Here is a 15,641-nt window from a genome sequence, read left to right as displayed (position 1 = left end):
TATTACTACAGTATCACAATACTGCTTATCTGTACCACTATCATTTACAGTACTCCACTTTCCACGTATACAACATAAATAGTATACTTCACGACTCCCTACACAGATTATTATATTTGTTTGAGGTGAACAGAACAGTAGTGCAGCAGAAGATGACTAGGAAAGAAAATGCTAAGTTTGAGCACCTGAAGAGAATGAATCAAAATACGAGGGCCGTTCAGAAAGTAACCTCTGGTTGATTTAAAAAAATACACCAAGTTAAATAAAAATATTTTAATATATACATCTTACAACTACATCTTTGCACTATTTTTTCTACATAGTCTCCATAGCGATTGAGGCACTTATCGTATCTCTTCACAAGCTTTGAAATTCCTTCTGCATAAAAATCACCCACTTGTGCCTGGAGCCAGCCTGTGACCGCATCTTTGAGCTCTTCGTCGTCATCAAACCGCTGTGACCCGAGCCATTTCTTCAAATGCATGAAGAGGTGATAATCACTTGGCGCCAGGTCTGGGCTGTAAGGTGGATGGTTGATAACGTCCCACTTGAAGGACTCAAGAAGGGCCGTTGTTCTGCGAGCAGAGTGAGGACGGGCGTTATCGTGCAAAAAAACGATACCGGAAGTCAGCATACCACGGCGTTTGTTCTGTATAGCCCGTCGTAACTTTTTTTTTTGTTTCACAGTACATGTCTTGATTAATGGTCGTACCACGTTCCATGAATTCAACCAACACCCCTTTGGCATCCCAAAACACCGTTGCCATCAGTTTTCTGGCAGAAAAATCTTGCAAGGCTTTTCTTGGTTTGGTAGGCGAATTTGAATGTGCCCACATCTTTGATTGTTCTTTTGTCTCAGGGTTCACGTACTTAATCCAGGTTTCGTCACCGGTCACGATTCTGTTTAACAATGGTTCTCCTTCGTCCTCATAACGTGACAGAAAGTCTAATGCAGAGGCCATTCTTTGAGGTTTGTGGTGGTCGGTAAGAATTTTGGGCACCCATCGTGCACAGAACTTACGGTAACCCAATCTTGCTGTCACTATCTCATACAAGAGAGTCTTAGAAATCTGTGGAAAACCAGTAGACAACTCCGACATTGAGAAACGTCGATTTTCACGAACTTTTGCATCAACTGTCTGAACGAGTTCGTCAGTCACCAATGATGGTCTACCACTCCTCTCTTCATCATGAACGTTTTCTCGTCCACTTTTAAATAAACATACCCATTCACGGACAACTCCTTCACTCATAACTCTTGGTCCGTACACGGCACAAAGCTCACGATGAATAGCTGCTGCAGAATATCCTTTGGCTGTAAAAAACCTTATGACAGCACGCACTTCACATTTGGCGGGGTTTTCTATTGCAGCACACATTTCAAACTGCCACAAAAACTAAACTAGCGCAGGTACGACGTTCACTCGACCACGACTTGATGCCGACTGACCTGTTGAGTGCGTGAACGCACAGATGGCGTCGCTACTCCCCCCACAACCCGCACTGTGACCAATCGGAGGTTACTTCCTGAACCGCCCTCGTATACTACGCAAATTTGAATAGGGTTATTATATACATTTGTAAAGTGTCTCAAAACAACTATAAAATTTGAGGTATAAGGTACTTAATATTTTAACTTCTAGAGATCAGATGAAGCAGTAGTAACCCGACCAGAAATCTAGATAAGCAGGGCCAACCTGTACTGTCAACGGCCACTTTTACAGATCGTATTATAATTATCATTATTATTATTATTACTGTGTTTGGGTTACTGTCTCCAAACTTCCTGAAACATGAACGGTTTTACATCATCTTACCACTTCCTCACTTTTTACAGTTGTTTACTGCTTTATTCTGACTTTGTCTGAGCATGGAATTTTGAGCCGAATTCAATTTCTGTAAAAAAATCTTCTGGGTGAGACCATATTAAAAGATAAAATAAAAACATGTCTCAGTTATGACTGCACACTACCTTCATCAGGATGACTATTTATGAGGTTGCAGTAGTTGTATAGATACTACATATAAGGCATGTTAATTCAGTAGCGCTCATAGTTTGACAGCTGAACTGCAAAAGCCATGTGCCCCCTGTAAAGCAAATGCGTGCTGTGAGAGAGTCATTTCCATACTGGCAAAAATAAAGGACAACTGGGGACTTTTTATATGTGAATGGCATGGTGAGTTCGTTAGCAGAAGGAAGCCATCAGTGATGGAACTGCAAGTAAATAGAATGATGAGCATGGGACTGAGGAAACATTAGAAAATCAACAAACAACTGAACTTCCAACTGATTACTGGGCAAAATACTATGTCAGGATACTGGAGATCAGCAATATGATAAACACTGATTACTATTTAAAAGATACAAATACAGACATAGATTCCTATTATCTTCATTAACTAAAGGAAGACAATAAAGTTGATGGTATCTGTCATCAACAGCTTTAAAAATTCAGAACAATGACTGAAATTCTATAAGCTAACCAAAATCTGCAGATCCATTCGAGTTTTCTGATAGAGTACTTAACCAGACCCAAATTCAGAGTACCTAGATATCTTCGATTTACGTGAGCTCAACTTACATTCCTTAGTTAAACTCAGTCTGATCTGCAAAGCATAAGGAACTCCCATTTTCAGTATTCTTCTAATGTTACAACATGCATAAAATGACAAATTTTGAATTAACAATTACAATATTCATAAAGAAAAATGCAACAGTGGGGAATTCATGGATAAAAGATACAGAACAAATTTATTTTCATTATAAAATGAGCTAAGAATTTATGGAGGGCTTCTAGTGACATTCCAATTCAGCTGTTACTGCTCACAGTTTGAGTACAACAAAACTACAATAACATTTCCTTTCTTTTAAATAGCTATAAATAAAATTTTAATCTGATTCAAACCTATTATAACTTTTCCAACTGATTGTATGATTTCACGCGAGTGATGCACCCAACAGACAGACATGAAAAGAAAACAAAAAATGAGACACACATTAGCAAAAGCACATAAAGCACAATTCCTGTTCAGTTTACAAAACAATATCAAATAATAAGCACAATAATTGACTTTATATGAATGCTCACCCAACATGGAACCCTGAAATTCTTGGACATGAAAATTAAGACAGACAAGTAATTATAAAGAAGACATCACATGTAATTATAGTAACATTATCCCACATACTATACATAATGCTTACATTTTATTGGTAGACCATACACAGTTTCATGTAACTGAACAGCACTTTCTACAATGCATTTCATTTTCATCAGAATAAAAGCAAACAAAACTGAAAACATCTGCGGTACACCAACTGCTGCAGCCATAATCAAATACATGCACAACACTCTCATCCAGGAAATCTTCACCTCCCTCCACTACTCTCTCTCTCTCTCTCTCTCTCTCTCTCTCTCTCTCTCTCTCTCACACACACACACACACACACACACACACACACACACACACACACACACACACACACACAGAAAGAGAGGGAGAGAGAGAGAGAGAGAGAGAGAGAGAGAGAGAGAGAGAGAGAGAGAGAGAGATTTATTATTTGATGTATTCTCTGGTCTCGTGTGTGGATAAATAAAGTGATTATTAATTGTATTATAAAACAACACTTTAGAAAAAAAAATGAAAATTGATGAGTAATCTTAATACTGAGACTTGTAAATGACATTTTCAAATTCCATCTCTCTGATGATTCCATGAAAAAACATTAATAAATACACTTGCAATTAATTTATGTATGATTTGCCTTTATACTAAATTGATGTACTTATAATGAGTTCAAAACAAGTGTGTAATAGAACAGAAGCGATCATTTACCCACTGCTGAAACCAGAATGATGGTAGTAAGAATGACAAAAACATAATTTTGATAATAGGTGATTTTGTAAGTTTCAGAACTTGACAGTATAAACATTCATTTGTAATTTTCACTGAAACTAGATTTTATAACTCACAAATGGCATGGTATGTATTGTGTCTCCCTCTACTTTCCTCCTACAAATATATTTATATAAATACTCATTCATGCACTGATAGTGTCTGTTCCATATACGTTTGTTCTTTACCATCCTTTCTTTTTTTGCACTTCCCACTTCTTTCTTATTTCTTTTGTTCTGTGTTTTTTTTCTATTTTCTTTTCTTTTCTTTCTGTCATAACATCTTACCAAATTAATTCATGTGCTCTTGGCAAAATGTCTCATACAACACTCCCACCCTTTTGCAGTATGTCTTTTGTGTTTTCTCTCTTCTTCTGATAATAGTTTAAAATTATGAAGAATTACTTAGTTCCTAAATTTGTTTTTTCCATCAAAATTAAAGACCGCAATGGTAATGTAGGTTACTCTCCCTAGGTTACCAGCACCATACATTTACATGTTTTAGAACAAATTGCATCAATTTGAAATATCAGAAATATACTTTAGCTCAGTATGGCTTCATCTTTAAGGCAGCTGGTTCTAGACTATAATCCCCACTACTAAATATCCTTTAATTAACTTTACCATTCTCAGAATCTTTCACCTGGAGATCTTTCATTGTGTAGTGGAATAGTTCTATTACTTAAAATGTTTTTTTTTTTTTATTTCTTGTCAAAAATGTACAGCTGAAAATAACACACAGTGTCATGTTTTCTAAGTTTTACAATCCAAGTACAGTTCAAAGTACTAAAAATTTCTACTTATGCATTTACCCTTATTAAAGTGAATGATAACAGTGAGGATTTGGTGGAAGATTTTTCAGTACCAACACATTTTATGTATTGTAATGGGATAGTAATGGTCCCCTTGCTACGGAAGCATGAATTTTCCAAATGAAATTCTACAGAAACAAAGACTGAGAAAAGCTGTAGCTGCAACCTGCTATAAAATTATAACTTAGATAATATTTAGTTCACACGAAAAATGTCACGTAAACACTTTTTCCTTCTATATAAATGCAAATTTCAAATCAGTTTTATTCATGCTGAAAAAATGTTCTCAATCACACACAACACACACACACACACACACACACACACACGTAATACTAATGTTTTCAACTAGCTTTAAGGATTTACTAAATTAATTACAAATTCCTGAATCACTTTCATAAAAATTCATGACAAATTGCTGACAGAACTACTGTCAATTATTTGATTGTTAATAGATCTAAGTTAATACACCACATACTCTAATTTTCAGATCTCCTTCAACCCTACACACACACACACACACACACACACACACACACACACACACACACACACACACACACAAAGTGGGCAAGCAATAAAACTGAAAAACAAGCAAACATGCATAGAACAGGGGACAGCAGACAACAGTCACATTAGAATCCTGAAAGGTTTCTTTCTAATAATGTAAGGAAATTATTCCTGGTCAATATTATTCTGAAAATAATATTTTTTTTTTTTTTTTTTTTTAAGGAAGGGGCTGTTAATTCTGATGTCTGTGCAGCAGAACGGTCATTGGGAAAATAAATTACAAGGGAATAAATTAAATTTAATGGCAACACATACTTAATTTTATTTAATTATGCAAAAGTACTACTAAGAATATATTCTAAGTGACTTGTTCAATAGGGAACTTAACTCAAAGTAAAGTTTTATCATGATACCAACTAAAATGACACATTTTCTTAAAATAACTGACATTATATATGAAAATACTGATCAATTTTCATGAAATTGTTTTCCAACCTGTAGTAAGGGCAGGAGTCCACTCCTGTTCACCTGTAGCACCCCAAAGGAGAATCAGACTCTTGTTAGCTGGCATACGTCTCTCGGATGTCCCAGAAGACAACAGATTGGGGCGCACTGATCCAGGGATCTTCACATCTACGATTCATTGTGCCATGCATTACACTAGCTACTACCAATCATTACAAAAGCATGCACAAATGTTGTGATAACTCTGAAGAAATGCTGACATACACAGTGCCGCAAAATGTATAAAGCAACTGATCGAACAGTCCACAGGTGTACTGCCAGTTCATAGTGTCCAACAGGCACAATATTTTGGCGATCAGACATGTCGCCATCATCAGGTGAACTGAACTCCTGATGGCAAGAAGCTGACTAGTATCCCATGGCCCCCGCGAGCCACTCCATCCACAATCCACACCCGTGACCATGTGTTGGTAGTTGCGGAGATGCTATTGTCGGCGTATGTGATAGCACTGATGTGAGTTCTCTATTCCCCTTGGTTGCCAGGTCGTTTTGTTTGCTGAGAGTCTTCTTAATTACACTCAGTGCTGGTTCCAAAGCCTTGTTACGATAATAGCCACAATTTCAGTTGATGAGATCATCCCTGGTACCAATTTCTATGGCCTCTCTAATGACGCTGGAAGTCTGGCCAAGATACTGGTACATTCATACTCTTTTTTTGACGCTTCCCAATAATGCTCATGTATTATTGGCTGGGCAAAAGATGGTTTTTACTCAGTGCTTCTTCAATATGAATCCGTTTCCCAATAGTGCACCAGTGTACGGTCGATAGTGCGCCAGTGTACGGTATAAATGCAGTGGCTGCGTATTCCTCCATGGCTTCTTCCGTGTCCACAGATTGTTTTATTGTTGTGGTGTGGAGAGTGTGCCTAATCTGCCATTGTGGGTACACCATTTTTTCCCGATTACAGTTCTGAGATTCTCTAGCTCCTGGGGCAGACACTCTGTCTGAAATGGTGCGCACCCTGTATATAAGTGTTTTTAGTACCACATTCCTATGTACCTCACTGTGCATTTTTTTCTGATACAGCTCTTCTCTTGGTCTCTAGAAGGAAGACTGCCATCCCTGGATGCCACGATCAAGAGAAGAGTTGATGGCACCATGAGCCATGGTGTGCATCAGTATGAAATGCACACTAACCTGTATTTGCATGCAGAGAGCAGTCACCACCCTTGGGAGAGGAATTGGGTACTAAATACACTGGTACATGGGGGGTGCACCGTTTCAAATGCAGAGAGTTTGCCACAGGAGCTAGAGCAGCTCAGAATTGTATTCCGAAAAAACGTGTACCCAGAATAGCCAATTAGACATGCTCTCCACCCCACCATAACATTAGAATCTGTGGAGACAGAAGAAGCCATGGAGGAAGAGGCAGCCACTGCCTTTATACTTACACCGGCACACGATCAGGAAAAATCGGAAGCATGTTGAAGAAGCACTGAGTAAAAACTATCTTTCGGCCACCCAATAAAATGTGAGCATTATTGGGAAGTGTCAAAGATGATCTCAGTTTGCAGAAGACCGGCGAATACCAGATTCCATGGCAATGTGGAAAGACATATATTGGACAGACAGTGTTCAGCATCATAGTTCATTGCCAAGAACACCAGAGACACACTTGACTGACATATCCCAACAACTTTGCAGTCACAGAGCGCTGTTTGTCTGAGAATCACGCGATGGAGTATGAACATACCAGGATCTTGGCACAGACTTCCAAATACTGGGAAAGCATTGTTAGAGAGGCCATAGAAATTCATACCAGGTACAATCTCATCAACTGATATTGGGCTATAATTTTAGCAAGGCTTGGGAACCAGCACTGAGTTTAATTAAGAAGACTCTCAGCAAACAAAACAATCTGGTGACTATGGCGGACAGAGAACATACATCAACGCCATCACAGACACTGATGCTAGCATCTCTATGACTGCCAATGTGCAGCTGTGAGTGTGAACACCAGATGGAGCGGCTCATGGGGCCAGGGAAGATTAGTCAGCCGCACGTCCTCAGGAGCTCAGTTTGTGAGTGCACTTGATGATAGCAACATGTTTGATCACCGAAATATTGTGCCCATTGGACACTATCCACAGGCAGGACACCCATGGACTGTTCAATCAACAAATATGCCAGGAGAAACTGAAGAATCATATAAAGGAACTGTTTGTAATATTTGAGACTTTTCTTATTATCTGTGAGTGATGAACAACATCACAATTTAAAACACATTGCCATACACTACTTTCTTTTTTATGATTAGTGTTTCTAAAATTTACATTTAATAGTTACTTGTTAGCAGTGACATTACACCTCAATTTTCAACTACTAGGAACGTCACCAACACTTAACACAAAAATAATTCATCAGAAAATACTAGACAGGGAAGATAGCACATCTCTACAAAGTTTAATCTGTAGAAAACTCTGAAAATTAAAAAGGGGTGGGGGAAGGGGGACAGGATATGCACGAAGACAAAAAAATACAAAGAAGTCATAAAGTTGTTATTATAATAAGTGAGGCATATGAAAGACATATAGCAGTACTGCATTTTGCAGAAGGCAGTTGTGTTATAATGTCCTCAAGTATTTGACAATACTGTGTTTGCCTCCAGTGATGTGTGGTAATATTTTGCTAAAACCAATGGCTTGAATATTCAAGAAACTTCACTAATAAGTGAGAAAGAATGATTCATTATATGATTATAATGCAACATTGCCAGGTTGTGTCCATTTCATTAAGCAAGGTACAAATTACAGCAAATCTGTGAAATCAAAAACTGTGAAGAAACCTTAACATATAATAGTTCATCAAATCATCAGGGAAAATAGCTGACAATAATTTCAACAATTTCTACAGAAGGATTACTCAGCAGTAAACAAGTATCCAAAATCTACTGAAACCCAGTTAGAAAATGTTAAAATGATAACTACTCTCTAGCATTTTAGTAACAAATGAGCCACAAATAACTCACAATAACACAAACTCCACAAAGGTTTCTTTACATAAAATTCTTTTTATTAACTGTAGTTATAATTAATTTGAAAAGCAACACAATTTCACCCATGATGCAATTAATTTCATGAAAATCTTTATGCACAAATAGGGTATTGCACTGCAAAATCTAGGCAACATTTATTCTCCATTCATAATTAAAAAAATCGTTTTTCAAGCATAAATAAACATGATAAACATGTAATTCCTACAAATAGAGGTATCTGATCTGACTAAATACAAAAACAGCCTGAAACTCAGTCTTGCATAATCAAAATTATCAGCTAATTGGGGAAAGAAGTGAAGAGTACAAGCAATGTTGGTGGAAAGCATAATAAGACACAAACACACTAGGCCAAGTCATCCATGAACAGAACATTAATACCATATTCCAAATGACAATGAAAGTCTGAACTCAAAAAAAAATATCATTGAAACAGACAAAGTATTACAACCAAAGAGGTGGAGAATAGAATAACATGCGTGTGCTAAGAAATACCGGAAGTTGAATTAAATAAAAAAGGAAACAAATGAAAAAAGGTAAGTCAATTAGTTAAAGTACTTGCTGTTAAAATTACAGCCCAAAACTAATATTTAACAAACAAAACAGAAAAAAAGAAAGAAAATAAATCAATAATCTGGAATATACAAGAAACAGGTAGTGCAACTTTACTGCATGGGAGATAAGTTGGTAGAATGAGAAATCATAAAGTGAAAGGGGAAACACACAAGTTCTGCTCAAGTGATGTAGTTGTTACAAGAAAAAAAATCAGTATATGGCTTATTTCTATACAACACTGCAACACAACCTACTACAACAGTGTGATGATAATCACTCAATTCCAGACAAATAAAGCATAAGATTTACAAATATTATAAATTGTTGATGCTGTACAAAACATTTCAATTTTGGATGAAGCTGTGAGAGTCCAAGATTTTTGTTTGTGGCTGACATTGAGACCTATTTTATCAGAGGCACATGCACTTACGTAATGCTGCTCAAGAAACACCAAGAACAGGACTGGTAGATGCAAAAATGAGGGTAAAAGGCTTTTTTTTAAGATTCAAAAGTTGTTTGGTGGAGTACAAACAATGGAGGGAGTTGACGAGATGAGTGGTCAAAATGCTAAAAACAAACGCATGCAGGGATGAGTTATCCCAGATCTGCAGCCTTGTAGAGATGGGAGGATGACTGGATGAGAGGAACAAAGAGGACAGGAGTGGGAGACAGTGGTGAATAGAAGGGAGGGTGATGGCCAGGAACAGAAGAACAGCAAGGAAACAGTAGAGGAATATGCCACCAGCAAGTCCAACTAGGAGCCAGGCACATGATGAAGTGAAGGTATGGGAGATGTGGAGGAGTGGGTGCAGATAGAACAGAGGTAACAGGAGACCACATAGAGATCGGAACTGATGTAAAATATTGGATAAAGTGATTGAGCTAGAGTGAACCAGAGAAGTAGTTAGAAGAGAGATAGGATCGAAGGCGCCAAGAGTGGGGTTGCGTGAAGGACAGAGGCTTGTGGAGTCTGAGCCCATGAAGATTATGAGTTCAAAGGTTTGCTATAAGGGCAATTCTTATCTATGAAATCCAGGAGGAGGAGAATAATCCAGATGGCAATATCTTCTTGAGAAGTATATTGTGCCACTGTGTGCTTGACTTTGTTCTTGTTCAAAGTTTTTGGATGACCATTTATTTAAGTTGACAGCTGGTTGGTCATCAAGTCCAGCTAATAGAGGTTCAGATGTTACTGCAGAGTTGATCAAAACTCTTACCTCATCAGTCATATCCTGTGAAAGACTCGCATCCAAGACCTGTACTATACATTTACTCAGTATGCATTATTTCAGTCCCATCTCAGGCATATCACTCCCCTTAGAGGCAGGGCCATATGGGGTCATTTAGTAACAGTAACTCAATCCATATATATACCCTGCCTGACAAAACAAGTGAAGGATCCAGAAGGGGAGGAGGAAATTAAATGAGACCTCACAGGTTGAGAGGGTAGGTGTTGTTTCAGCAACTTCAAAATCATGTCGAATTTACAAAGGACTTGGCTGTACAATATTATTATTATTATTATTATTATTATTATTATTACAAATTGTGGGGTGCTCGACAATGTAGTTATCAGCACCCTTGCAAATTCCCAATCTTTTCACAGTCCAGTCTCACCAATTTCCTGAATGATGAGGAGATGATGATGACAATACAAACAACCAATCCCCAGGTGGAGAAAAATTCCCTTGGAAGGGTTTCATTAAGCTGTTGCATCCTTTCCCTGAAGCAAGTTGGTCCACAGCTGTTGTGACTGGTTTTTGATAACCTATATACTGGCACTGGGAGAGAGATGATGATTGAGCTGGTCCCACAAATGTACTATACAGGGCAGACTTCTGGCTCTTACTGGCCTCTAGCACACCTCAGCAGGCAGTTCATGGACACACATATCATGTGTGAACAAGCACTGTCCTGTTGAAAAATTGCATAATGATCGTGATGCATGAGGGGTAACACATGTGGGAACAGGATGATCATGACATGAGAAAAATATTTTTCGTATTTTTAAAGTAGTTTTTTTTTCATTGAGAGAAAATTAAGAAGTGAAAAGAAAAGGGAAATAAGTGTGAAAGACGGAAAATATGAAAAGGTTTTCAAAGACTGCTACCTCTCCAAAATTTGTTGACTTATAATGATTTGATGAAGCAATATATTTTAAGGTACAAATCTCATCTTCAGGCTTCATGGCAATACAAAAATATTTATCAAAACTTTACATAGATTGGAGGCGGACTCCCAAATTTTCGGGACTTGTGCTGCCATCTGGAAAGTAGTAGTAGTAGATCTTTGCACCACTAGGTGGTGAGAGCGGCATATCTGATGACTCAGTGTGCAGAGTGGCATTCAGCTAGGAGGGCGTGTTGTGCGTTCACAGTGATTTCCGTAATACTCTGTGTTTGGTGTGTGGCGATTTTATGATGGATCCATGAACAGAACAGCGCATGTGTATCAAATTCTGTGCAAACCTCGGGAAAAGTGTTATAGAGACCCCTGCAATGATTCAACAAGTGTTTGGGGGGACAGAGTATGAGAGCAACAATTGTACCGGGGGAAGAGACCAGGCTCTCCAAGACCCAAAAAAGCATGACAGGTGAAGAGCAAAGTGAAGAGAATTATCATTGTTTTTTTTTATGCCAAGGGAATTGTGCACAAAGAATACCGTCCCAACCGACCAAACAGTGAATTCCGCATACTATTGTGACGTATCGCAAAGGCACCATGAAAACGTGCGGTGATGATGGCCCGAACTCTGGCATCAAGGGAACTGGCTGCTGGATCACGACAATGTGCCATCACACATCCTTGCTCACCAGGACCTTTTTCGCAAAAAGCAACATGGCACTTGTACCCCACCCACCATACTCGCCAGATTTGGCACCTTGCAACTTTGCCTTATTCCCAAAACTGAAACTCAAGTTGAAAGGCCATCGGTTCGACACTCTAGAGAGGATTCAAGAAGCATCGCTGGTGGTGATAAACACCATCAAAGAACAGGACTTCCAGAAAACATTTGACCAGTGGCAGAAGCGCTGGGACTGGTGTGTACGTGCGGACGGGAACTACTTCGAGGGTGATAGTGACCATTAGTCCAAAGGTAAGATTTTCAACAGATGGCAGCAGCAGCCCCGAAAATATTGGATAGCACCTCATATTAATGATACTGCAGGTGTCAAAAGCTCTTATTTCTTCAACTTCAATTCAATACAATTAAATTAGAAAACACATAATAATTAAGAATGTATCTGTATCTGTTTTCCAATAGCAATATCTTTGTAAGTTCTTAAATACGTTTTACACTATCATTCTTAATATCTGTCACAGTCCCGCTCACTATAATGTATTTCATCAACCAACATCAGACATGTGATAGAAAAATATACAGAAGATGTTGCAAGTTACTGATAACACCAGGGCTAACACTTCAAACAACCTTTGTTTTGACAGCTATCTTGTTGCCATCTTACTTCTGCTACATGGTATAGTTAATTGTGATGTCACGTTTTAATGTTGTTAGAGTTCTTGTCTGTCAAACTCTTCTGAAGCACTGAAAGTTCAAAGACTCCTGAGAGGTTTTCCTCAGTTACCCATTACTCATAACACTACTAGGTGCTGTGTTTTACAGAGAAGCTCTAAATGAACATACAAAGGAGTCTGAACATCACTGAAATTTTTGTCGTTCAGAAATTGGAGTCACTGGTATTTCTTGGGACGCCACAGGCATCTCGTTGCTGCACTTGTGAGTAATGTCAGGCACAGATCGAGCAAACTCAGTGTCACACAAAGCTCAAAAGGAATAGCACAGTCAAGCAACAACAACAACAAAATGCAATATGAAGGAACTATGATTCCAACTACTAGAGACAACTTTAATTCTCAAGCTCCTCTTCCCACTAATGCGAAACTTGTCACATTTACTCATTTGTATGCTACTACAATACGTGATTTTTCCCACCAGTCCCCTACATCCATCAGAATTATAACTTATAAAATAATGGAAAATCTTGTACACTCACACCTGCTGCCCCTCATAAATGAAAAAACTTTCAAAATAGTAATGTCGTAAGATGAACTATAAACTATTAAAGAACTAACTTTGTTCATTCATATAACAAAGACTATTTTCTTTTGTTAAGCTTACATGTCGTCCTTATGTGAACTGTCTTATACTTCTGTTCTCACAATTTTCCTATATTAAATTAGCAAGACATGATATGCACTAATATACACATGGAGGTCTGACATCAATCAATCAATGGCGCAATTCACGTTCAGTTTGAGTACTGCTGCGATTTACGCAAAGTTATGTTTTGCTTTACTGGTGAATTACTAAGGAAAGCAGTAAGTCAAATCCTCTCCAACAACTATCAACACTAAAGTTGTAGCACAGTAAATACAACAAGAAGTCTCATTCATATTACATACGTAAGTACAGGTGTCCCGTGCAGCTGAAGGTCTCAAGTAAATCCTCTGTATACACAATTCAGGTTTAGTATCTCAGATTCATTAAATTCCATTCATCATGTATAAAAATGATGGCACTCATCTTAACAAAAATAATCAAATTAATATGGATCATCTCAAGAAAAAATTGTGAAGTGTGGACTTCATTTATTCAATGATTTATACCAGACCTGCATACTGTTCATTAAAACTGTTAAACGATTTGCCAGTAAGGTATTTATAGTGATAGATAATGGGTATCCCAGTTATCTTCCATAGGTATGTAAGGAAAAATTGAAATCCTCCCCAGGTATGAATAAGTAAGATTTCAATTACAAAATTTTAAATAATACATAAACAACATGGTGAAGTTATACATAAATTTTGTTCCCTTCACATAAAATCTCTCAAAACTTTTCATGTCAAACCTTCCACTTGTTTAGAAACAGTATTTAATGCTTACCCATTTTTTGGGCTGGACATAGCAACTGTGGAACGTGGCATTCAAAGTGGAGAGATTCAGGAATGATTTAGGCTCAATTCTGCAATCATGCTAACAATGCTGATGATAGCTCTGATAGTGTAGAATATCAGGGACCAAACTTATTAAACAGGTGTTACTTGCAGTAAGAGATACCTTTGAGATTCCTTATGCACTGGTAATAGGTATGATGACCTTCATAACCAGAACAGTCTCCTTATTCCACACCTGCTAATTTTACACATCCTTCATATAAATTGCCAAACATCAGTATCGGTGAAAAAAAACCTCTACTGTAAAATAAATAGAGGAATTCCTACTTCAACATGTCCTCTATGCACATTCCACCAAACACCAATATCATTGCATAAAGCCTTCTAGGGTACAATAAATAGAATGGATTGCTTCACCAACCATTCTAATATATAATGTTTAGATTATTTCCGAGTCTTAACATTGATGTTCATTTTATAATCACACTTTAATTGCTACCCCTTAGCTCTGCCAAACAACAACAACAACAACAATAATAATAACAAAATGTTATCTTACTAATATCATAAGGTAGTGTTCGCAACTGCATATCTCATTTCTCCACTATGATTAAAAACAGGTTACCATTCATGATTCAGTTCTGCATAATGCTAGTTAAATACTATTCCTAAATATCTTAGTTACAACAGGCTGAAGTATGATCTACTGCAAATGCCCAATAAGTTTTGGATGGAGTGCAAGTGTGTATAGCATTAATTTTGTAGAATATGAATGTGGTGTTGTGTTTCATCTTAATCGGTTCATAATAGTCATATGTCTTATTTTTTGTTCTATGTTATTACTCCTGTTCCTGTATCTATGTCCTGATGTATTATGCACTTGACTCTTGTGATCTCTATTGTAATGGTTATGCAATATGTTGTGTTGGTTACTGTTACTGCTACTGCTACTGCTACTTGCTTGCCACTTTTCCAATTATCTCTCAGTGCTGTCTATTTGTTCCAAATATTCTAATAAATTATTATTTTTACCCCAATTTTTTCCTAAAAGCTTGTGTATTACCATCCATGATAAACAGCTGGTAATCACTTCTAACAAATGCTCCTCCACTATGGAATAGTCTAACTATTTTGGCTTTATTGATATGCCACTTTAGGAAGTCTCTGTAACCCTTCCACGAATTATTGTTGTATGGTTTGGAACATAGACATTCTAGATGTAGCTTCCTTTTTGAAGTCGTCACTCCAACATTTTCACTCAAAACGTCTTCCTACATCTTTGTAGATTTGAAAATAACCTAATTGTAACAATCCCCACTGTGCTGCATCTCCAGTCATATGACTTACCAAAAACCCTTATCTTATAGTAGTCTGCCCACACTTCAGATAACATACCTCTTAAAAGACTTCAGAAATGAAACAATGTATATCAC

General features: G+C 37.5%; 1 protein-coding gene across 4 annotated transcripts in view; it reads right to left on the bottom strand.

Moving 5' to 3' along the window:
• Positions 1–15,641, bottom strand: part of LOC124798396 (GATOR complex protein Iml1) — a 547,410-nt gene that overhangs the window by 365,084 nt on the left and 166,685 nt on the right. For 3 of the 4 annotated variants that reach the window (XM_047262170.1, XM_047262989.1, XM_047263070.1), the window contains exons 14-15: positions 5,714–5,851; positions 2,907–2,924 (exon numbers count right to left, since the gene is read on the bottom strand). In XM_047262170.1, the coding sequence (XP_047118126.1) occupies positions 2,907–2,924; positions 5,714–5,851 (156 nt within the window). The remainder of the gene's footprint in view (positions 1–2,906; positions 2,925–5,713; positions 5,852–15,641) is intronic. The other variant, XM_047262900.1, reaches the window with a different exon arrangement.

Source organism: Schistocerca piceifrons, chromosome 1, assembly GCF_021461385.2.
Source record: "Schistocerca piceifrons isolate TAMUIC-IGC-003096 chromosome 1, iqSchPice1.1, whole genome shotgun sequence".
NCBI lineage: Eukaryota > Metazoa > Arthropoda > Insecta > Orthoptera > Acrididae > Schistocerca > Schistocerca piceifrons.
This window is presented reverse-complemented; position numbering and strand designations above follow the sequence as displayed.